Source organism: Pezoporus wallicus, unplaced genomic scaffold, assembly GCF_028554395.1.
Source record: "Pezoporus wallicus isolate ANWC-B61680 ecotype Strahan unplaced genomic scaffold, APGP_CSIRO_Pwel_v1 contig_8723, whole genome shotgun sequence".
Taxonomy (NCBI): Eukaryota; Metazoa; Chordata; class Aves; order Psittaciformes; family Psittacidae; genus Pezoporus; species Pezoporus wallicus.
Genome location: NW_026635404.1, coordinates 1,575,541 through 1,597,328, shown reverse-complemented (window position 1 = coordinate 1,597,328; position 21,788 = coordinate 1,575,541). Strand labels below are relative to the sequence as shown.

The following is a 21,788-nucleotide window of genomic DNA, read 5'->3' as shown; positions in this document are numbered from 1 at the left end:
GATCAGAGCCTTAGAGCTGGACCCCAACTTATACAGAATTGGACAGAGCAAGATCTTTTTCCGAGCTGGTGTCTTGGCACACTTAGAAGAAGAACGAGACCTGAAGATCACGGACATCATCATCTTCTTCCAGGCAGTCTGTAGAGGATACCTGGCTAGGAAGTACGTGTGCTCTTATGACTTGGTCTTCTTTTGGTCTTTCTGAAGTCTCTCTGATAGGGAGCTATGCACTGAAACTTCCATTTCAGGAGAGATTGTCTTAAAGTGCGTTGCCTGTCGTTGTATCCAGGTGTTAGAGGAATTTGTATCTTCCTTCCTTAACGATATCTTCTCCTTTCCTTAATCCTGCCTTTGACTCATGCAGGGGTTTACAGTATGGCTGTAAAAAAGTCTCTCCCCTGCTCCACTGGAGGTTCTTAGAAGCATTCAGGAAAGCTGCTGTTTTGAAGTTAAAGACAGTTCAGTGTCTAATCCAGCCTGATTTTACCTTTTGAACAAAAAAGTCTCTGAAGAGTTAAGAGCAAATAGCATTTGTTCTTTTTGCTTTGAAACTTGTGAATCCAGCTCTTGCTTTACCTCTTCATGTGAGGAATGAGTACTCATAAATCAGTATAGTCACTGAAAGTTAAAAATATGCCTGTTTATGGTCTGCAAGTGTTCTAGGATTGGGTAGCCTGAAAAGAAACAGCACAGACAGATGATCAGCTGTCTTTAACACAAAATGTTTTGCTCTTTCTCTCTGCAGGGCCTTTGCAAAGAAACAGCAGCAACTGAGTGCACTGAAAATCCTGCAGAGGAATTGCGCTGCATATTTAAAGCTCAGGCACTGGCAGTGGTGGAGAGTCTTCACAAAGGTTTGTTACATTCTAGGACTTCCTTGGACTTTTGGAAATAGGTGAATGCAGGTTCTCACTTCTTCTTTGCAAATCTTTACAGGTGAAGCCTCTTCTTCAGGTCACTCGTCAAGAAGAAGAACTTCAAGCCAAGGACGAGGAGCTAATGAAGGTGAAAGAAAAGCAGACAAAAGTGGAGGCAGAACTTGAGGAAATGGAAAGGAAACACCAACAGGTTTGTGTCCAAGATCAGCTTTTGATGTCTAGAATGTGAATTGCACTACATCCCATGTGAGGGAGGCATGTTGGGGAGACGTGAGCACAAGCACTGAGAGTCAGACAAGTTAACTCCTTTCACACTCAGCTAAAATCTGGAAAAGGAAGATGCAGCAGGAGCTGTTCCTTAAGGAGTGAAGGAACATCATGTTAACCAAACTAGATCTAGGTGACAGGCAGAAGCTCTTCCCTGTGAGGGTGCTGAGGCGCTGGCACAGGATGCCCAGAGAAGCTGTGGCTGCCCCATCCCTGGCAGTGTTCAAGGGCAGGTTGGACACAGGGGCTTGGAGCAAGCTGCTCTAGTGGAAGGGTTCCCTGCCCATGGCAGGGGTTGGAGCTGGAGGAGCTTTAATGGCTCTTCCAACACAAACCAGATTATTGGATAAAATTGAAAATGGATTTGTGGTGATGATTAACATTGATGTCAAGAGATGAGTGTCATAGATATAGACGTGTATATCACTATGGTGATTTTGAGACCTGATAGAACTGGAATGGATATCTAAAGGGAGAGCATCAGTTCCTGTTGGTCTTGCTGGAAGGCATGGCCTGTTGGGAGTGTCTAAGGACCCTGGGTTTGTCTTAGCTTGCAGAAGAGGAGGCTGAGGGGCGACCTCATTGTTCCCTACAGCTTCCTGAGGAGGGGAAGTGGAGAGGGAAGTGTTGATCTCTTCTCCTGGGGATCCCAAGACAGGACATGTAGGAATGGTTCAAAGGTGCACTGAGGGAAGTTCACACCATTAGGAAACATTTCTTTATCCAAGAGGTTGAGCAAACACTGGTACAGATTTCCTAGAGAGGCGGTCGATGCCCTGAGCTTGTGTTTGAGGCATTTGAGCAATGGCCTTGATAACATGCTTTAACTGTAGGTCAGCCTCAGCGTGGTCAGACAGTTGGATTAGATGATTGTTGTAGGTCCCTTCCAACTGGAGCTGTTCTGTTGTCAAGTTTACACAGCAGGTAGTGATGTGGTCCAGTTCTGTTCCAGTGACTCCCAGTGCCAGTGTCAGCCCAGATTCCCCTGGCGCTGCCCTGCCACCATGGAGGGATGGGTGTGAGGAACAGGCCAGGAAACAGGCACTTCCCTCACCTTTCTGTTGCTGGCAGTGCAGGCCAGGTGGAGTAGGTGCAGTGGGATTTGTTCCTTAAGTGGGGGACAACTGAGTGAATGCTGCTGTAGTGCTACTGCAAAAGCTGGTGTCTTCTAAAGCCCTCTGCTAGAAACCTTTCAGTTTGGATGTTACCCAGGGAGGCAAGAATTGGATCAGAACTTGGCCTTGAAGTAACTTTATAGTTGTCATGTGTATTATGAGAGACTTTGAAATGTTGTTTTTTACTGCTTTACTACCTTTTGTGTCTATTTGCAGCTTCTAGAAGAGAAGAACATTCTTGCAGAGCAGCTACAGGCTGAGACCGAGCTCTTTGCGGAAGCTGAGGAGATGAGGGCTCGCTTGGCTGCCAAAAAACAAGAGCTGGAAGAAATTCTCCATGATTTGGAGTCCAGGGTTGAGGAGGAAGAGGAAAGAAACCAGATATTGCAGAATGAGAAAAAGAAAATGCAGGGCCATATCCAGGTATGCTGCTTGATGGTGTGTGTAGGTACAGCACTAAAGGTAGCAAGCACTTAGAGTGGGCAGGAACTGGGAATGACTGCCTGGGGCTTCCCTGTGGAAATGAAGACTGATGGGATGATGGCACTTAGGGGACAAATGTCCTTTTTGACTGAAACCCAGTGAATACCATAAAGAGTATTTGTTCTTTGACTTTTATGAAACTAAAACAGTTTTGTCTCCTCTGAGTTACTTGGTTTTGCTTTGAGGTTTTGGGTTGGGGTTTTTTGAGTGAAAACCAGCTGATTTAGATGCTTCCTTTTGAATTACGGGGGCTTTGGAAAAGAATATCAGAACTTCTCTGTCTTTCAGGATATTCAAGGTACTTGAAGGGGAAATAAACCTCACATCACAGCTCTTGATGCCTTTTAATAAATGTCCATTAATGTGCGGCTAAGAATCTTATTTAAAATCACAAATGAATAGAAGCATTACTTACTGCTTTTGTGGTCATATCTAGGTACCTGTGTCAATATCTGAACCGTTTCAGCTGTAGCACTGAGATCTAGTTTCATAGTGAAATCAGGAGGTCTGTTTCCTCTGGTGTCTCTTTGTAGATACTTGCCCTTCTACACCAGATGCCCTATTCAGATGCAGGATGCTACAAAGTCTGTGACATAAAGCCTGAACTGTTAATGGTTGTCATTAAGTGGAATGTTCAGAACTAGAAAGGTGAAAGAGTGGTGAAGTGACTGTATGTTTCCTAGACAGCATAGTTCAGCTTTGGCTGGAATACAGAGCATAAGAAATTCCATGTGTATCACATGGCCTTAATTTCATTACCATTTCAATGCTACTATAAAGGAATCTAACAAAGCAATTGCATTTTCAGTGCTGGTTTGGGCAGGTGGCTTTTGAAAATAATACATCTTTGCACCGAGTTGGAAACAAAACTAATACAAGTGAAAAACCAACCCAGATGCAATTGCCTTCCTTCCCAGGACCTGGAGGAGCAGCTCGATGAGGAGGAGGGAGCTCGGCAGAAGCTGCAGCTTGAGAAAGTGACAGCTGAAGCGAAGATCAAGAAGATGGAGGAAGAGATCCTGCTGCTGGAGGACCAAAATTCCAAGTTTGTGAAGGTGAGAGCAGTGCATGGTGGGGACCCTGCACAGAAGTGGTAGGAGGGCCAAGTGACGGCTCTCAGAATATTGGAGCCTGCTGTTACATTATCTGTCAAGTTTGGGCCTGAAGACTTGTGGGGTTTGAAGAGGTTGAATCTGAGATGCTTAAGAAGTTCCTTGGAACTGGCCTTCAAAAGGGAGGTGTTTGTCCTGTATTCTTTCCAGTTCCATGAGTCTTAAAATGGAAGAACAGGAGCCAGTGTCTTTCACAGCTACAGTTGTTCTCTGCAAACAGATTTCCAAAGCTGTGGAGGAGATGCTCTCCTAACCCAGGCCCCTGTGTGTTAAATCCCCAGTCTCCCTTTCTGGCAAAACAAATGTTCATGTTTCTGTACTATGCCAGTTGATCCTTACTGTTGACAGGCCAGTCATTTGAAATAAAACCTGTATGATATGTGCTGTGTGGGACCTCTCTATATTTTTTTATATATTGAGGTTTTTGTGCTGCTTTTAGTGACTCTGCAAACTGTGTTTCAGAGTTGCCCTTTCTCCCTTTCTCCTAACTAGGAAAAGAAGCTGATGGAGGATCGCATTGCTGAATGTACTTCTCAGCTGGCTGAAGAAGAAGAAAAGGCCAAAAACTTGGCCAAACTCAAGAACAAGCAGGAAATGATGATCACTGATTTGGAAGGTTTGTTCTTATATTTGCCTATTAACAGCTTGGACACGGTGCTAGAGATAAGTGGAGCACTTAGTACAATGTATGCAGCATCTGGTCCAGTTTGCTCAGTGTAACCTTATACCTTAATAGCTGTTATTTTTATCTAAAGCTTGAAAGAAATTCGTGTCACTTGCAAGCCTTGTTGTGTCTGGCTGCTCAGTCCTTCCCATCTTTAACTTGTTAGGTTTTTATTTCTGAGCATCCATTTCATTTTAGAGGCACTGAGAAGTTCATGTAGGTGCAGGCATCCCTTGTACCATGGTAAAACATCCCTCTCTTGGGAACCCCACTTGGTATCCCAAACATAAGAAGGACACGGAGCTGTCAGATCAAGTCCAGAGGAGGCCACGAGGATGATCAGGGTCTGGAGTACCTCTTATACAAAGACAGGCTGAGAACATTGGGGCTGTTCAGCCTGGAGAAGAGAAGTTGTGAATGCTCCATCCCTGGCAGTGTTCAAGTCCAGTTTGGATTGGGCTTGGAGCAGTCTGCTCTAATGGAGGGAGTCCCTGCCCGTGGCAGGGGTTGGAACTGGATGATCTCTAAGGACCCTTCCAACCCAAGCCATTCCATGATCCTAAGTTGCTACATTTTCCTATAATAACACGTCAGAACAACCTATTTCTGGAAGAGTGTTCCTAGGCCCTCATTAGGCTTCCAAGATTTTCTGAATCCGCCAACCTGAATTAATTTGCTTTTTGTTTAAATGCTTTGTTTTTCTAAAAAGGCTTCATTTCTCTGGCAATTATTTCCAGCCCTATATGTAACCTTTCTTGATTTGATGCTTTCTTAAATTACTTACGGCTGTAAATAGTTAGCTATTGTGCAACATTAAAGTGCCAAATCAGAGTTGCAAAATATAAGGCAAAGTTGCTCTCTGTGCCCTAATTTGGAAATGGTGTTTTCTTTACTGTATTATGGCCTGTCCTGCTACATATTTTAAAACTGATGTGCTTATGGAAGAATACCAAACTTTAATCTTATCTGTGTAGGAAGGTATTGAACTAACAGGGAAAGCAGGAGATTGATGTACCTTTTCTTTATAAATCGTATTCAGAGACCTTAAAATGGTCATAATTCAGCTTTACTCACTGGAAAATAATGCTCAAGTAGGTGGATGCTTAAAGCAGGGCTAGTGTTTCTCTGAAGATACTTGACAGATGTGTTTGGTTATGGTGCCATGCCAAGCCTGATGACCTTAGAAATGGAAATTAAAGCTTAAATATAAAGCATGCAATTTCTTGGCCAGTAAAGCACAGTAAAATGATATTTACTCTTGGGCATGATTCAAAGAAGCCATTAAGGTCTCTGCAAGGGTCTTGGCACTGCTAGGCACTGACACTTGAAGAAAAGAATCTAATTCAATTTATTGTGAACTTTCTCAATTACAAAATCGGGACTGACGACACTGTCCTCTCACTGCCCAGGGATATAATGGAAAAACAGAGGGAAAAGTGCTGGTTTTTCTCTTTGAATGAGGAACTGTTCAGGGAAAACCAGTGTTACTTTAGATTGTCTGGAAAATCCCCATTAGTCCTGGGCGGCTCGAGGAGATGGTTCTTGACCATGGCTCCCTTTCTATGTAGAAGATGTCCTGATCCAGTAGCAGGTTCAAGAAGGGTAAATCTCTGCACTGAGGACCCACAAAGTATTGAACAAGTGCAATAACTTCGGTTGATGCTAATGCACTTAGAATTGTGCTAATGCTATGCTAAGCAAACCTCCCTGTGCCTTAACTACGTTCCATACCTGGTCATTAGCTGGCTGTAAACTGTGCAGCCAGGAGCTGCCTCAAGTCAACAGCAGGCAGAGCAGCCGGATGTGTCTTCTTGCTGTGGCCCTGATAACAGGATGGTTTTCACAAAGCAATACCTCAGGGCAGGAGTATCTCAGCTGCACAAGTACGTTACTGGAGGCTGTCGGGGTTGTAAAGTCTTGCTTAAGCGTTGATGGGATGTGTGTTAGTGGCACAGATACTTGCAAAAAGGGTTTATCCAAGTTTTCTTTCAGCTATAGTGTTTTCCAGTAGGCCTGTTGGAGTCTGGCCTTGCCCTTCCAAAGCTGTGCAAGCCATCACTTTTTCCAGTCTGTAGCTGGTCTTCATTTTTGAACAGTGATGTCTGTGATTCTCTGGCCTAGCAGCTCAAACTGTCTGTTAGATCCCACTCCTTATTTTCTATCAGGTTGAGGTTATGTTTGATTCCCTTATTTCAAACTTGTTTCTCCAGTCACTGACTTTCTGTCTAAACCATGCGGTTCTACTTCGCTATTTCATGTTTCATCAGCCTTCCAGCTGCAGCCTGCAGAAGGAATTGACACAGTAGAAATGAAACTTCCCACCCTTCCTGCCAGCCCATGGCCGTGTCCCCAAACCTTCTGAGGATGACAAGATTAAAAATGCCATCTAACCATCGTTCTGTGTTTCCTTAGAGCGCTTAAAAAAGGAGGAGAAGACCCGTCAGGAGTTAGAAAAAGCTAAAAGAAAACTTGATGGTGAAACGACAGACCTACAGGACCAAATAGCTGAGCTGCAAGCCCAGATTGAAGAGCTGAAGATCCAGCTGGCCAAGAAAGAGGAAGAGCTGCAGGCTGCTCTTGCGAGGTCAGAGCGCGACGGTGCTTAGGGCTGCAGAAGTGCAATAGAAACCTGCCTTCCCAGACAGAGTTCCAGTTAATACAGACATCCAGAACTGGGCATGTTAAAGCAGGAGCCAGTTCATGTTTAGCATCTCTAGACACCTGTGCTGTGTGTAGACATGGTAAAAAAAACCCAATTCAATGTTTTATTGGCATCCTTGGGCTGACAAGCTGCCAAAAAGTGAAGTTTCACCAGGGTATGATAGTGTTTGCATTCTGGAAGCTGTTCCTGGTCTCCAGAGGTTCAGCCTTAGGAGGGGAAAATATGGAATTCTCAATGAACCTTCTTAGTAGAGTGTGTTCAGTGATTGGGTGGGATAGACACTATCAAGATAATGCCTGCCAAGTCTGTCAGCATCAAGGTGATCAAGGTTAGATGGGGCTTGGAGCAAGCTGCTCTAGTGGAAGGTGTCCCTGTCTGTGGCAGGGGGCTGGAGCTGGGTGAGCTTTAAGGTCCCTTCCAGCCTAAACCACTCTGTGATGCTCTGAAGATCGGTGTGGCAGCCTTGCAGTCCCATGTTAGGATAGAAGCTCAATGCCTTTTGTATTTTGGAGCACTTTGCTTGTTGGGATCTTGACAATAACAGAAGTGGTTTTCTACTTATGGAGTTTTAGAAGGTCTGTTTTATTCTAATGGAAAAGTTAAGGTATCATTTCTGTACGTAGCTTACATAATGTCAGACTGTTCCGAGAACAGATTTGAAGCTATGCGATGCTGACTGTTGTGCCCCTGCTCAACAGAGGGGATGAAGAAGCAGTTCAGAAAAACAATGCACTGAAGGTGATAAGGGAGCTGCAGGCGCAGATCGCAGAGCTGCAGGAGGATCTGGAGTCAGAGAAGGCATCACGCAACAAGGCGGAAAAGCAGAAAAGAGATTTAAGTGAAGAGCTGGAGGCTTTAAAAACTGAACTGGAAGATACACTGGATACCACTGCAGCCCAGCAGGAACTGAGGTAGGACCACGTCTGTGTAAAAAGGCACCATTAAAATTCACCCTAAATTCATAAAACACTGAAATGCTGACTTTGATAACCTGTGATTCTTCCTGTAGGACAAAGCGCGAGCAGGAGGTGGCTGAACTCAAGAAAGCAATTGAAGAGGAAACCAAAAACCATGAAGCACAGATCCAGGAAATCAGGCAGAGGCACGCTACTGCCCTGGAAGAGCTCTCTGAGCAACTTGAGCAGGCCAAAAGGGTGAGAAGAATATGAATGGTAGAAATACACTTTTCTGCCTCTGGACTTCTTATTAATACCATCAGTGTTGTGGTCCCCTCTGCTGAGATCTGCAGAGCTACGTTGTCTTCTCTACTACAGGCATAACAATTGCAATTGAATCAAATACATCACACTGGTTTGAATATACTGCAGCTATTTGGCAGACTCGGCATCTGGCTGAAGTGTTCATAGAATGTGTGGAGATAAATCATGTAGCACTTATCTAGGAATTCTCCAGCATTATTTGTGGAGATCTGCTGGTGAAAAGCAGTTCTCTGCACACTTCGTATGCTATAGTAATGGGAATATAGGGAATACCTCACAAGCTTCCTTAGTATTTTAAACTAAGGGAGAAACAGTAATTAAAGCTGGTGGAAATCATGGTGTATTCACTTGAAGATCTTGTGCATGTCTTCTGCTCCTTATTCATTAAGTATTTTCAGTAAGAGCATAAAAAGCTGGAAAGTTAGCCTGCAATCTGAAGCAGAGGCCCTGTGCTGGTGTCAGTTCTGTGGTAAGAGTGGCGCTTAATCATGCCTTGTGCCATTTATTACTTCTTTTCTAAAAAGGGTTTTGACAAATGTCAGTGCAGTGGGGAAAGTGCTTTGTTTGCACTTCCAGGCTGCTCTGCCTGCTAAAATCAGGGCAGCTGCAGTTGATATCTTGCCTTTTATTTGTGTGAGATGAGCCATGCTGATCTGTTAATGGGCACATTCCTTCCTACTTACAGCACTACCCAAACCAGTCATTTTACAGCACTGACATCCCAGTTCTTGTGGAATTCATAGAAGTATCTTTTGCTCCTCACCATTACCTGTGATACTAGAGTGGAATAACTTGCATTAACTTAGTCTTTGGCTAACACACAATGTTGCATAGCAGCATTTTAACACTCCCTGCTTACAGCTTGCTGAGCACTTGGTTTAGCTTTGAACTTGCTCTGATTTGTTAGGCTGAGTATTGTTCAGCAGAAAACTATTGCTGTGTGAAAGTGTTGAATTTCCTTTCTTTTGTTTTTCCCAGTTCAAAGCAAATCTTGAAAAAAACAAGCAAGGCCTAGAGTCTGACAACAAGGAGTTGGCCTGTGAAGTGAAGGTGCTGCAGCAGGTCAAGGCAGAGTCTGAACATAAGAGGAAGAAGCTTGATGCTCAGGTCCAAGAGCTGACTGCTAAGGTCACTGAAGGCGAAAGACTGAGGGTTGAGCTGGCGGAGAAAGCTAACAAGCTGCAGGTAAGGTGGGATGGAATCAGAGAATCACAGAATGGTTTGGGTTGGAGAGGACATTAACATCATCCAGCTCCAACCCCTGCCACAGGCAGGGACACCTTCCACTAGAGCAGCTTGCTCCAAGCCCCTGTGTCCAACCTGGCCTTGAACACTGCCAGGGATGGGGCAGCCACAGCTTCTCTGGGCACCCTGTGCCAGCGCCTCAGCACCCTCACAGGGAAGAGCTTCTGCCGTATATCTAACCTGCATCTCCCCTGTTTCAGTTTGAACCCATTTTAAATGGCAGCAGTGGGTGCTTTAGATAAATCAAGCTGAAGTACTTCAAAAAAGGGAATGGCCCAGATTCTCTTTGGAGGAAGCTTTCGGGTAGTCTCACTGTAAAAGTAGCATAGACTAAAACAGTAGGAGTTGGCTCCTGGCTGTACCATTTTCTCTTGCTTTGATGCTTTAAACCCAGCTGCCGCACTGATAATCCCTGAATCAATGCTCCCATAAAATGTATGGTCTTGTAATTAAAAATAGCATTTAGGTATGAATGCAGATATTGGAATGATGTGCTCTGCTGCACAGCATGCTTGACTCTTGTTATGTTATACCACTGAGGTTCAGGACTGACATCCAGCCTGAAGCTTCCAGCCAAACTTAAGTATTTTTAGATTGTTGTGTGTGTCTGTGGGGATCTGTTGTTGTCTTCCTGTACCTGGAATTCGCTGAGGTTTTGTGTTCTGCAGTTCCAGCTCCCAGTGGGACTGGGCTGTGCCCTGGGTCAGCTGCATGCTGCTAACCTTCAGGCTGCTTGCTTTGCAGAACGAGTTGGATAATGTCTCAAGCCTCCTGGAGGAAGCTGAGAAGAAAGGCATTAAGTTTGCCAAGGATGCGGCTAGTTTGGAATCGCAGCTTCAGGATACACAGGTGTGTGTGCAGTAAAGCTTCAGCTTTGCACTGAAGCTTTGTTCCTCTTTGAAATGTGAACTGCACAACAGAAAATACAGATTTTCATTCATGGTTTGGAAAGTCCCTTGGGTAGAAGTTGTATTTCCTACTGAAGTCTAGTGAAATGTGGTGTATGATGATTGCTCAGCTACCTGTGGAGCCTGTTTTTCGCTACCTAAGATCCACTGTTTGATAGGCGCTAGCCTTTCAGTTTCTCTGGGAAAGAAGAATTAAGTCAAAAGCCTCTTTCCAAGTACAATATTAATAAGAGCCTTGGGGTATACAAAAAGCATAAGGGACAATGCCCTGTCTTTTACTGGCAGCTGTAGTTCTTACGGCTTAAGTTCAAACTGCCAGGTTTTGGGTTTGAGCTAAATAATGCAGCTTTATGCATGTGTCCATCAGTTAAATATACTCCTTTTTTCCCCTGTATAAAAATGCTAATGGTAAATACCTGAATAACGTTCATGACAACTGGGGAGGTCTGTGGTGGTTGGAGGATGGAGGAGAGGGGGTGGTGGTTACACCTTTCATGAGTTTCCCTTATGACAGAAGTTTCCGCTGTCAGATTAGAGCTATCTTTAAACTGACCTTTAGATTTAAGCAATGCAGCAAAGCTGGAAGCAGAATGTCATTGCGGGATTTGCTGCTATGTGTTCACAGGTTGGTTTGGGTTGAAGGGACCTTAAAGCTCCTCCAGCTCCAACCCCTGCCACGGGCAGGGACACCTTCCACTAGAGCAGCTTGCTCCAAGCCCCTGTGTCCAACCTGCCCTTGAGCACTGCCAGGGATGGGGCAGCCACAGCTTCTCTGGGCACCCTGTGCCAGTGCCTCAGCACCCTCACAGGGAAGAGCTTCTGCCTAAGAGCTCATCTCAGTCTCCCCTCGGGCAGGTTAAAGCCATTCCCCTTGGCCTGTCCAAAGCCCCTCTTGCAGGACATCCCAGTTCTCCCAAGGTGTTTTCAAATAGGTGCTTTATATGCCTGTCTGAAAGAAGAGAAATAAATTTTGAAGGTGACTTCTGTGCTCGTTGCTTTAAAGATGGAAGAGTATCATCCACTGAATTCTAGACAGTAGCGTGGATTCCCTGCTCAGAAATGTGCTTTGTAAAGGCGTAGGTATGCCCAAATTAAATGATCAGTGCAAACCCAAATTACAGACATCCTTCTAAGCATGTCCGTGTACAAAAATGCTATGAGAGTAATAATCAAACCTGATGCTTCATGGGGAGTAATGGAGGGCTCAGCCAACGCTGCAGTTCACTCGCTGTGAACCAGACTGACCTGGGAACGTGCCTCTTTGTGTAACAGGAGGTGCTTCAGGAAGAAACCCGCCAGAAGCTCAACCTGAGCAGTAGGATTAGGCAGCTGGAAGAGGAGAAGAACAACCTGCAGGAGCAGCAGGAAGAGGAGGAGGAGGCCAGAAAGAACTTGGAGAAGCAGATGCTCGCCTTGCAGTTGCAGGTAACTGCCGTAAAAAGCAGGACTTCCCTAAGGCCCACACATTTCTGGTGAGAGGAATCAGGTCCCAAACCTTGTGAGAGGATGTCATTTGCACATGTGTTAGACCAGATTTCAGACTAAAATGTCCTGTGGTCTTTCTCTATTGCACTAATGAGCAGTGCAGCTGAGTGCAGGGGGCAGGACTCTCCCCTACTTAGCATCCTGCTTGCTCACAGGTTTTGTGTTGCTGTAGCAGTAACATCTGCTTCTGGTTTTGCATTTTGGACTTACTGCTTTTCTTCCCTTCTCATGATGCTCTAACGAACTTTATTTTCCTTTATTAAATTGCAGTTGGCTGATGCTAAGAAAAAGGTAGATGATGATTTGGGAACCATTGAAGGCTTGGAGGAAAATAAGAAGAAATTACTGAAGGACATGGAGTCCTTGAGCCAGCGCCTAGAGGAGAAGGCAATGGCTTATGACAAACTGGAAAAGACGAAGAATCGCCTGCAGCAGGAGCTGGATGACTTGATGGTGGATCTGGATCATCAGCGCCAGATCGTTTCTAACTTGGAGAAAAAGCAGAAGAAGTTTGATCAGGTACTCGAGTTCCATCATCTTCTTGCTTTGTGTGCTTTTAAAATGGCATCTTCACATTGTTACTGCATAGATGGGCCTTGTGTACAGCAGGGTCTGGTGGCGTGGTCAGTGACAGAACTTCTGTGAGCAGCTTGGCTTTGTTAAAAGTCCCCTGTCACAACTTCAGTGAGCTGAATGCCAGCTTTGAGTCTTGTTAGAGCAAGTGATTGATAACAAAAAGAAAATGATATTGGAACAAAACCTTAGAGTATTATTTGCAGTCAGTCAAATAACGTAAGAAAGGATGTGAAGACTGGAAGATTAAAATGATTTAATCTTGGTTTGTAGCTTGCTTTCCCCACCTCATCCCAGAGTAGCGGTGGCTGTTTTCTCACTAGCACTTTGATCCCTTCATTGACTAAAACACCTCAGGCAGGAAGCTGCTGGTTATAGAATGTATGAGATGGATGAATTGTTTCTTCTGTTCAGATGCTAGCCGAAGAAAAGAACATTTCTGCCAGATACGCAGAGGAAAGAGATCGTGCTGAAGCAGAAGCTAGGGAGAAGGAAACCAAAGCACTGTCTCTGGCTCGGGCTTTGGAAGAAGCCCTGGAAGCTAAGGAGGAATTTGAAAGACAGAACAAACAGTTACGCACAGATATGGAAGATCTAATGAGCTCTAAAGATGATGTGGGCAAAAATGTAAGTACGTTTCCTCACTCAATTTTGTTATATCCCACATAGGGAGTAACACAGGGAGCCTCCCTGCCTGGAGAAGTATATGTGACACTCAAACTGAACTTGTTGAAGCTGGTTCATAACCCCAAATTCTGGAGACATTAATGGGCAGAGTGAGGAGCTGGTCTTCAGTAACATCAGGCCTCCTCAAAAGATGTAGGGAGATGGTGAGCCCGTGGGGCTCAGAATGACTGGTGGCACCTGCTGTAGTTGAGAGCTTGGTTTACTGCTGCTTTTCCTGTGTGACATTGCACAGCTCATCACTCCAGTTCCAGACTGGTTTGGGTTGAAGGGACCTTAAAGCTCCTCCACCTCCAACCCCTGCCACAGGCAGGGACACCTTCCACTAGAGCAGCTTGCTCCAAGCCCCTGTGTCCAGCCTGGCCTTGAACACTGCCAGGGATGGGGCAGCCACAGCTTCTCTGGGCACCCTGTGCCAGTGCCTCAGCACCCTCACAGGGAAGAGCTTCTGCCTAAGAGCTCAGCTCAGTCTCCCCTCTGGCAGGTTAAAGCCATTCCCCTTGGCCTGTCCCTACAGGCCCTTTCTTGTTGCCCCTCACAGGTTATTGGAAGTTGCTCTGATCTCCCCAGAGCCTTCTCTTCTCCAGGCTGAACAAGAAATCTGCAGTCATGTGCACAGATGTTTAGGTTCTCTAGTACAGACTTAGAGATGCTGCTGTGCCTCTTCTCATTCATTGTCCAGTTCAGAGCATCACAAGAATGCAGTGTACTGAGTTCCTACAGTGCCTTGTTTTGCTGTTAGTAACTGCTGATGTTGTGATACCTGAAGGAGAGGGTCTGATTCATGTTTGTGGCTTAGGTCCATGAACTGGAGAAGTCAAAAAGAACTCTAGAGCAACAGGTTGAAGAGATGAGGACTCAACTTGAGGAACTGGAAGACGAACTGCAGGCCACAGAAGATGCTAAGCTTCGTTTGGAGGTGAACATGCAAGCTATGAAAGCTCAGTTTGAGAGAGATCTGCAAGCCAGAGATGAACAGAATGAAGAGAAAAAGAGGATGCTGGTCAAACAGGTATGACTGTTTTACTGTAGTTCACATTAAGAAGGGTGTGAGGATCTTTTGTCAAAGCTCTGTGGCTTCAGTGATAGCTTGCTACCAGAAAAATAAACCTCTTTGCTTAAAGATCCTGTTCTATAGAAATCCCAGGCATTGGTCTTCACAAACACCAGAACAGGTCTTGTTGAGCAGTGGCCACTCTCAGTGCTGGTGTTAGACTGACACCAATGGGCCTCCAAAACCACCCAACATGCAAGCAGAGGTTGGGTTACTGCTTTGTGGCTGTATTTCAAGGACAGGGGTACGTTATGTGGACTTTCAGCTCATCCTATTTAATCTGCAGGAACAAATCCATGGATGCCAAGGTGGGCTGACTGGCTCTGGTGAAGTGAACAGTTTCCTAAATGCAAATTGTGGCAATGGTTCATTCCAGATTTGCCAGACTTGAGAATTCCAGTAACACAAAGTAGATGAGGAGAGACTTAAGAAATATATTAAAGTATTTCATGCTTGCAAGAGAAGCTGGTGCTAAATTGACATTAAGTTTTGAGGCGAAAACACCCAGTATCTCTAAAGGAATGATTTTTTAATTCTCTTGAGAAAATGAGGTGACTCCACTTCTTACGTTCCTCTTGGTGGTTCAGTCAGGATTAGTGAGATCTGCCCTTGGGTGATACCTGAATGTGGGGAGATGTGCTGGGCAAGATGCTGACCACTATGGAGCTGAACAGCTGAAATGGAAGTGCTTCAGGTGCTGAGTTACCGTCTTTGGGTTCTTTTTTGTCAGTGCAGAGATGTGTGCTTCCCATTTATGGTTTCAGTTTTGCCATCTGCAGTGTCCTCCCGTGCAGCTTGCATTCTGGTGGCTTTTCCAATGGAGTAACGGCAGTTCTGCTCTTCCAAGGCTTTTTGGAGTCACCAACCACTTTGCTGGGGGTCTGTGTTTGCTCCACTGAACCTGTTCCATGCCTCTGTGTCACAGGTACGGGAGCTGGAGGCTGAGCTGGAAGACGAGCGCAAGCAGAGGGCTCTGGCTGTGGCAGCCAAGAAGAAGATGGAGATGGATCTGAAAGACCTGGAAGGGCAGATAGAGGCTGCAAACAAGGCTCGGGATGAGGCAATCAAACAGCTACGTAAGCTCCAGGTGAGCACAGCTCATCCATAGAGCTGCTTTCTCTCCTGGTGGCTGTCTGTCAGGGCTGTTGCTTCTCATCACATACATTTGAAGGCAAGAGGAGTCTCAGACTCGACTGTGCTGACAGTCAAGAGTATCCATCCTGAACTTAGCACTTGCTCAAAACTCCTCTCACCCTACTTCTGAGAAGGGGTTAGGGTTGTCCCCAGCAGTCACCGTCAACACTTGGCCCAAGGTCCTGCTGGGGGCTGCTTTCTAGGCTGCATTGTTCAAATTGAAATTGCCTTTCTGCCCTGTCCTTGGGTCTTTGGCAATCCTGCTTCAAAGCCTCCCTCTGCCTGGGGGCAGGCCTGGACTGAGCCCTCACTGAAGAGGGAGCGTAGGTTAAAGTCAGACCTGCTGGTACCCAAAGGGGACGTGTGAGTATGTGCTTCACGGGCTGCACACTGAATGTCACAGGTGGGTGGCTGCTGCACCAAGAACACTTGTAAGAAGTTTGGGTGGTTTTAGTTAATTTAAGTAAATCATTTACGTCAATCCAACAGCTTTACGTCTCCATCAGTTCTGTGACAAATGCAGTTGAGCAGCTCTGTATTAGAGTTCTTTTCCTACAAGACATACACCAGATAAAAGAGACGAAGTCTTACAATGTGATATCTCTGACAAGTAATCGAGTGATGGGAAGATAAGAAAATGAAGCTTTACTATTAAATAAGAACTGAAAATGCATCGAAATGGAATAAGGCCACTTTGGGAGGAAGGTCTGACCTCTAAATCATAGAATCACAGAGTGGTTTGTGTTGGAAGGGACCTTGAAGCTCCTCCAGCTCCAACCCCTGCCACAGGCAGGGACCCCTTCCACTAGAGCAGCTTGCTCCAAGCCCCTGTGTCCAACCTGGCCTTGAACACTGCCAGGGATGGGGCAGCCACAGCTTCTCTGGGCACCCTGTGCCAGCGCCTCAGCACCCTCACATGGGCAAAACCAAAAGGTCAGAACACTTCAGAGATGCCAACAGATCTCGTGCTTGTCCTAAATCAATGTGGCTTTTTCCTTCCTGCCTTCCAAACTGCAGGCTCAGATGAAAGACTATCAGCGGGAGCTGGAAGAAGCCCGTGCGTCCAGGGATGAGATCTTTGCACAATCCAAAGAGAGTGAAAAGAAGCTCAAAGGTCTTGAAGCAGAAATACTTCAGCTCCAAGAGGTGAGACTGAAATCCAGGAAACTTGGGTTTCTTGCTTGAATGAGGTGAAGATCAGAGTAAAACAAGTAAAAAGCCATCTGGTGAGTTGAACAGGGGAAGAGGAGCAGGAGAACTGGGTGACCCCCTGCCGCAGGGCATTGGTGAACTTCTCATGGCTTTGTAGGCATCATTCTGATAGTCTGCACTCCATTCCTCTGCCTGGGCAGCTGGAAAGCTTGACCATTGCTTGAGAGGTTTGAGACCTCACTGAAACTTGTTCAGGAGTCTCTGAAAGGTGCACAGCCCTGTGCCAGCACCAAAACTGAGTACTGGAGATGTGAAAACGCTGAACAGCAGCTCCAGAACCTCAGTGGAACACTTTGGTCTGTGCAGGTTTGTCACTGCCCTCTGGCATCTTCATCCCTTTCTCTTAGGGGCAGGGTTAATGTGCTCCATTGTTGGCAATTCATGTGCAAGCTGTACAGGTGCCACCCATCTCCTGTCACCTCCTTGGTCTGCCTCAGAGTCAGACATCAGCAGAATTGCCTGGTGTGAGAGCCAGCCTCTCTTGCCGTGTTGTAGCTGCAGACCAAAGCTGGAGCAGTCACTCATAAAGTTATCCATAAATGAGTCCATAAAGGAGTCTTTACAGATAACCTGGACCCTGGAGCTTCTCCACCTCATTCTTTTGTGGAGTTCAGACTCGTCAGTCATGCATTTGCAGTGCATTTAGCTGCCCTGCCTAGCAAACACTTGGGTGCTTCTGCCATTTGATATGGTTTATAGTGTGAGATTCCGTGCTGTTGATTCTATGGTGCTAAAGCTTTGATTTCTACCCTCTGCTTTCAGTCATGCCAAGTGCCCTGTAAGAACCTCAACAGTTTATTTCAGTTGGTGCCCACTTCACACTGCAGGTGTCTGTTCACATGTGACAGTGGTTTTCTTCTGCAGTTTAGGGCTTGAATGTTACTGATCTGCACAGACACTTGTCCTTAACTTCATGAAGGAACACTTCAGGGACCAGAAGTAAACCCAGTGTAGTCATGGCGGTTACAGGGGGAAACATCAAGATGATGTGTCCTGCTCCTGCAGCTGTTGCTTCTGCTTATCCATGAAAAGACCCCAGGGATATTACACTTCACAGCATCTCCCGGAAGCTAAATTGTTTGGGGAAGTTTTGAGATTCCTAATGCTGTAAGGGCTCTTTTCCTGATCCTCCACAGGAATTTGCTGCCTCTGAAAGGGCCCGTCGCCACGCTGAGCAAGAAAGGGATGAGCTGGCTGATGAGATTGCAAACAGTGCTTCAGGAAAGTGAGTCTGCAGATGTATTAACTGCGTCTGAGGAGCTTGGGGCACCAGCAGCTGCAGTAGCCCGCTTGCAGGTTCTGCACTGCCCTGCCCTGCCTTCATCACAGCGATCCCTTGTTCTGAAGGGCGCTGCTGACACAGGAGCTGCTCATGCAGTTTGCGGTGCCTCAAGCAGCAGAAGCAAAGTGGCCGGTGGCTTTGGATCAGATCTGAACACGTCTTGACCCAGATGCTTCCTTTCCAGGTCAGTGCTGCTGGACGAGAAGCGCCGGCTGGAGGCCCGTATTGCCCAGTTGGAGGAAGAGCTGGAGGAAGAGCAGAGCAACATGGAGCTGCTCAATGAGCGCTTCCGAAAGACCACGCTGCAGGTGAGCCCCCGCGGGCGGTGCTGCGGGTGCCGGTGGTGCCTGCGGGCAGCACCCAGTGATGCTGTGTGGTTCCCTGTGCAAGGTGGACACGCTCAACTCGGAGCTGGCCGGGGAGCGGAGCGCAGCCCAGAAGAGCGAGAACGCGCGGCAGCAGCTGGAGCGGCAGAACAAGGAGCTGAAAGCGAAGCTGCAGGAGCTGGAGGGCTCCGTCAAGTCCAAGTTCAAGGCAACGATTTCTACCCTAGAAGCCAAGATCGTGCAGCTCGAGGAGCAGCTCGAGCAGGAAGCCAAGTAAGGGGAAGGTGTTTGCCCGAGTCCTGTCAGTTGGGTGTCTGAAACCTCGGTGGCTGGGTTTGTGTAGGGCTGAGCTGGGAGCCTGGAGCACAGGCACGGGGTTGGTTGCCTGCAAGCCTGCTGCTCAGGGGACACGCTGCAACAGGAGAGCTGGGAAGTGGCCAGGGTTGCAAATGTCAGAATCAGATTGCTCTGTAACTGGTGCTGCTGCATGGCCCAGGTGAGCTTGGCCCAGGGACCACACGGTGCTGCTGAAGTACCTTGAGACAAGCTGAAACATCCCCTTGAGCCACCTGCTCTCTCTGGGTGAAGGAAGGAAGATGGATAGCTCAGGGGTGACAGTCCCAGAGGGCGAAGGGCTGTTATATCACCTCCATGCTTCTTGTGCCTTTGGCTCAGTGGGAGGACTGTGTTGCTGGTGAGCAGTAACTTTAAAGCTGCTCTGTTCGATCTCATGGTGAAGAAGCACTTTTGTATCCCTCTCTTCAGCCTGCACACCACACTTGCACTGCTCCAGTGCTGAGCTCATGCTGTCAAAGCTGCATCCCAGCCAAGCACCAGCTCACTAAGTCAGTTCTGTTGGTGGTGGCAGGCGTGTTAAGGGGACTCGAGCATCAGTTACGTGAGGAGGCGAGAGCCCTGCAGGAGGGGCAGTGCTGGTGGTCCCGGTGGCCCCGGCTCTCAAGCACTGGGACAAATCCTGGCTTTTGGTTGTTGCAGGGAGAGAGCAGCTGCGAACAAACTGGTCCGTCGTACAGAGAAGAAACTGAAAGAAGTCTTCATGCAGGTGGAGGATGAGCGTCGCCATGCGGACCAGTACAAGGAGCAGGTGGGTGGAAGGACTGGGCTTCTGAAGTCTGGTGCTCCAAAAAGGCACATAAACCCATCCCAGGAGCAGAAGGGGCTCAGAAAGAAGCATTTTGTGTTCTAGAGGAATCTACCTTGATGATCATGGAATCCACCTTGATGATCATGGAATCCCAGCCTGGTTTGGGTTGGGAGGGACCTTAAAGCTCACATCAATTCCAATCCCTGCCACAGACAGGGGCACCTTCCACTAGAGCACCTTGCTCCAAGCCCCTGTGTCCAACCTGCCCTTGAACACTGCCAGGGATGGGGCAGCCACAGCTTCTCTGGGCACCCTGTGCCAGCGCCTCAGCACCCTCACAGGGAAGAGCTTCTGCCTAAGAGCTCATCTCAGTCTCCCCTCTGGCAGGTTAAAGCCATTCCCCTTGGCCTGTCCCTACATCCCTTGTCCCAAGCCCCTCTCCAGCTTTCCTGCAGCCCCTTCAGGCACTGGAGCTGCTCTCAGGTCTCCCCTTCAGGAACCTTCTCCTCTCCAGGCTGACCCAGCCCAGCTCTCTCAGCCAGGCATTAAACCACAGGAGCACGCGTTCCCAGCATCCCAGCCCTCCCCAGGTGGGCCCTGTGTGATGGGCTCTTTGGTCCCTGCAGCTCTGCAGTGTGCCCAGGAGCCTGCGGTGGGGCCCATTGTCCACCTCCAGTCAGGGGGCTGGGAGGGCAGGTGCTGGTTCCCTCCCCGTCTTGGGGCTGCAGATTCCAGCCTGATCCCGAGCGCGTGGGTTTGTTTCAGATGGAGAAGGCCAATGCCAGGATGAAGCAGCTCAAGCGGCAGCTGGAGGAGGCTGAGGAAGAGGCCACGCGTGCGAACGCTTCCCGGCGTAAGCTTCAGCGTGAGCTGGACGATGCCACAGAGGCCAACGAGGGCCTGAGCCGGGAGGTCAGCACCCTGAAGAACCGGCTACGGTAGGTGCTTGGTGAAGCCCTCGGGTGCCCACAGACCCTGTGTCCCTGGGGAGCATTTGGTTGTGGGGTAGCAGCAGCAGAGCTGGGGATCGGTACAGGGCAAACTGGAGCCTGCTGGGAGCTGCTGCCCAAGCCCAGTGATGGCAACAAGGGAGCTGCCAGACCACAGGCATGTTCCTGGCACCTCCTGTGCCAGAGCCCTTCGGGGCTCACACTGGCGGCAGGTTCCCTGGCGTTGACAGCTCAATACAGCCCTAGGTCAGCACGACAGAGGAGGGAGGCGGCTCAGCCGTGCTTCGCCAGCGGCTGGTTCCCATCCCTGTTGTCCTGACCCACCTTGGTGGGAGCGTTTCAGCATCTTTGGGATCAGGGCTGTACCGGGTACAGATGGGAGGCGGCAGTGGTGATGCTGCTGCTGAACAAAAGCCATGTCAGGAGGCAGAGCAGTGCACAGTGAGCGGCTGATGTCCGCTGGGAGCACCCGCTCTGCCCTGCTTGGTCTGGGCTTGGTGCTCACTTGAAGCTGCTTGGGCCTTGCACGGTTGAGGTGCCGATAGGAGCCAAGCGGCTGGGTTGGAGCGTGTTGGGGCACAGTGCGGGCCCGTGGCCAGGGGGAGGGTTCAGGGCCCGGAGCGGAGCCCGTGGGCGCTCAGCGGGTGCTGCCTGTTTGCAGGAGGGGGGGGCCCATCACCTTCTCCTCGAGTCGATCCGGGCGGCGGCAGCTCCACATCGAAGGGGCCTCTCTGGAGCTCTCGGATGATGATGCAGAGAGCAAAGGCAGCGACGTGAACGAGGCGCAGGCGGCCCCGGCCGAGTAGAGCCCGTCCCTGGGCATGCAGAGACCTTCCCGCAGCGGGCGCAGGAGCACGGGGACTCTCCTGAGCACCAGGGCTGCCACGAGGCCCTCAACCTGCCTTACGGAACGCCGGCATGCTACTACAAGGTTACGTATCGTAGGTCAACCATGTCTTAAGGCTCTCCAGCCTCACCATACTGTACCCTGCTTCAGATAATAGGTACAACTGCTTTTTTATATATAGCAAACGAAATGGGATCGTCTCTGTTCAGTGCATCTCTTTTCCAGATACCCATTGTAAAGCCATTTTATAAAGCATCATGTGAAGGATGAAACTCTTTGTTTTTTAATCACCACAGAAACTTCATTCCCGGCGGGTGGGTGGTGGGGACAGACCCGGTGTCACGGCGATGCATGCTTTGTACAGACAACATCCCCCCTCCTCCCGTGCTCGGGCAGCCCTTGGGCACGCTGAGCCTGTCGGATCGTTGAAGACCAAACCTCACCCCATCTTTCTTTTCCTCCTCCTCGTTGTGATCAGTCGCACACAATCAGCGCGGGAACTGTGAAAAGGCCTTGGGCAGCGTAGGGAGGACTGAGTAGTGTCCACATTTACCCCGCAGCGGCACCGGGTGGTGCTCTCCG

The 21,788-nt window shown here is 48.1% G+C and overlaps 1 protein-coding gene across 4 annotated transcripts in view; it reads left to right on the top strand.

Moving 5' to 3' along the window:
* MYH10 (myosin heavy chain 10) overlaps positions 1–21,478 on the top strand; it is a 93,158-nt gene extending 71,680 nt beyond the window's left edge. For all 4 annotated transcript variants that reach the window (XM_057423516.1, XM_057423499.1, XM_057423507.1 and 1 more), the window contains 23 exons: positions 2–162; positions 746–854; positions 937–1,068; positions 2,477–2,683; positions 3,661–3,798; positions 4,348–4,471; positions 6,932–7,103; positions 7,880–8,092; positions 8,191–8,335; positions 9,380–9,586; positions 10,391–10,495; positions 11,827–11,979; positions 12,310–12,558; positions 13,027–13,239; positions 14,096–14,308; positions 15,276–15,437; positions 16,502–16,630; positions 17,833–17,921; positions 18,163–18,286; positions 18,369–18,577; positions 19,301–19,409; positions 20,175–20,347; positions 21,021–21,478. In XM_057423516.1, the coding sequence (XP_057279499.1) occupies positions 2–162; positions 746–854; positions 937–1,068; positions 2,477–2,683; positions 3,661–3,798; positions 4,348–4,471; positions 6,932–7,103; positions 7,880–8,092; positions 8,191–8,335; positions 9,380–9,586; positions 10,391–10,495; positions 11,827–11,979; positions 12,310–12,558; positions 13,027–13,239; positions 14,096–14,308; positions 15,276–15,437; positions 16,502–16,630; positions 17,833–17,921; positions 18,163–18,286; positions 18,369–18,577; positions 19,301–19,409; positions 20,175–20,347; positions 21,021–21,165 (3,681 nt within the window). In that variant the 3' untranslated portion in view covers positions 21,166–21,478. The remainder of the gene's footprint in view (position 1; positions 163–745; positions 855–936; positions 1,069–2,476; positions 2,684–3,660; positions 3,799–4,347; positions 4,472–6,931; positions 7,104–7,879; positions 8,093–8,190; positions 8,336–9,379; positions 9,587–10,390; positions 10,496–11,826; positions 11,980–12,309; positions 12,559–13,026; positions 13,240–14,095; positions 14,309–15,275; positions 15,438–16,501; positions 16,631–17,832; positions 17,922–18,162; positions 18,287–18,368; positions 18,578–19,300; positions 19,410–20,174; positions 20,348–21,020) is intronic.
* The last annotated feature ends 310 nt before the right edge of the window (positions 21,479–21,788 follow it).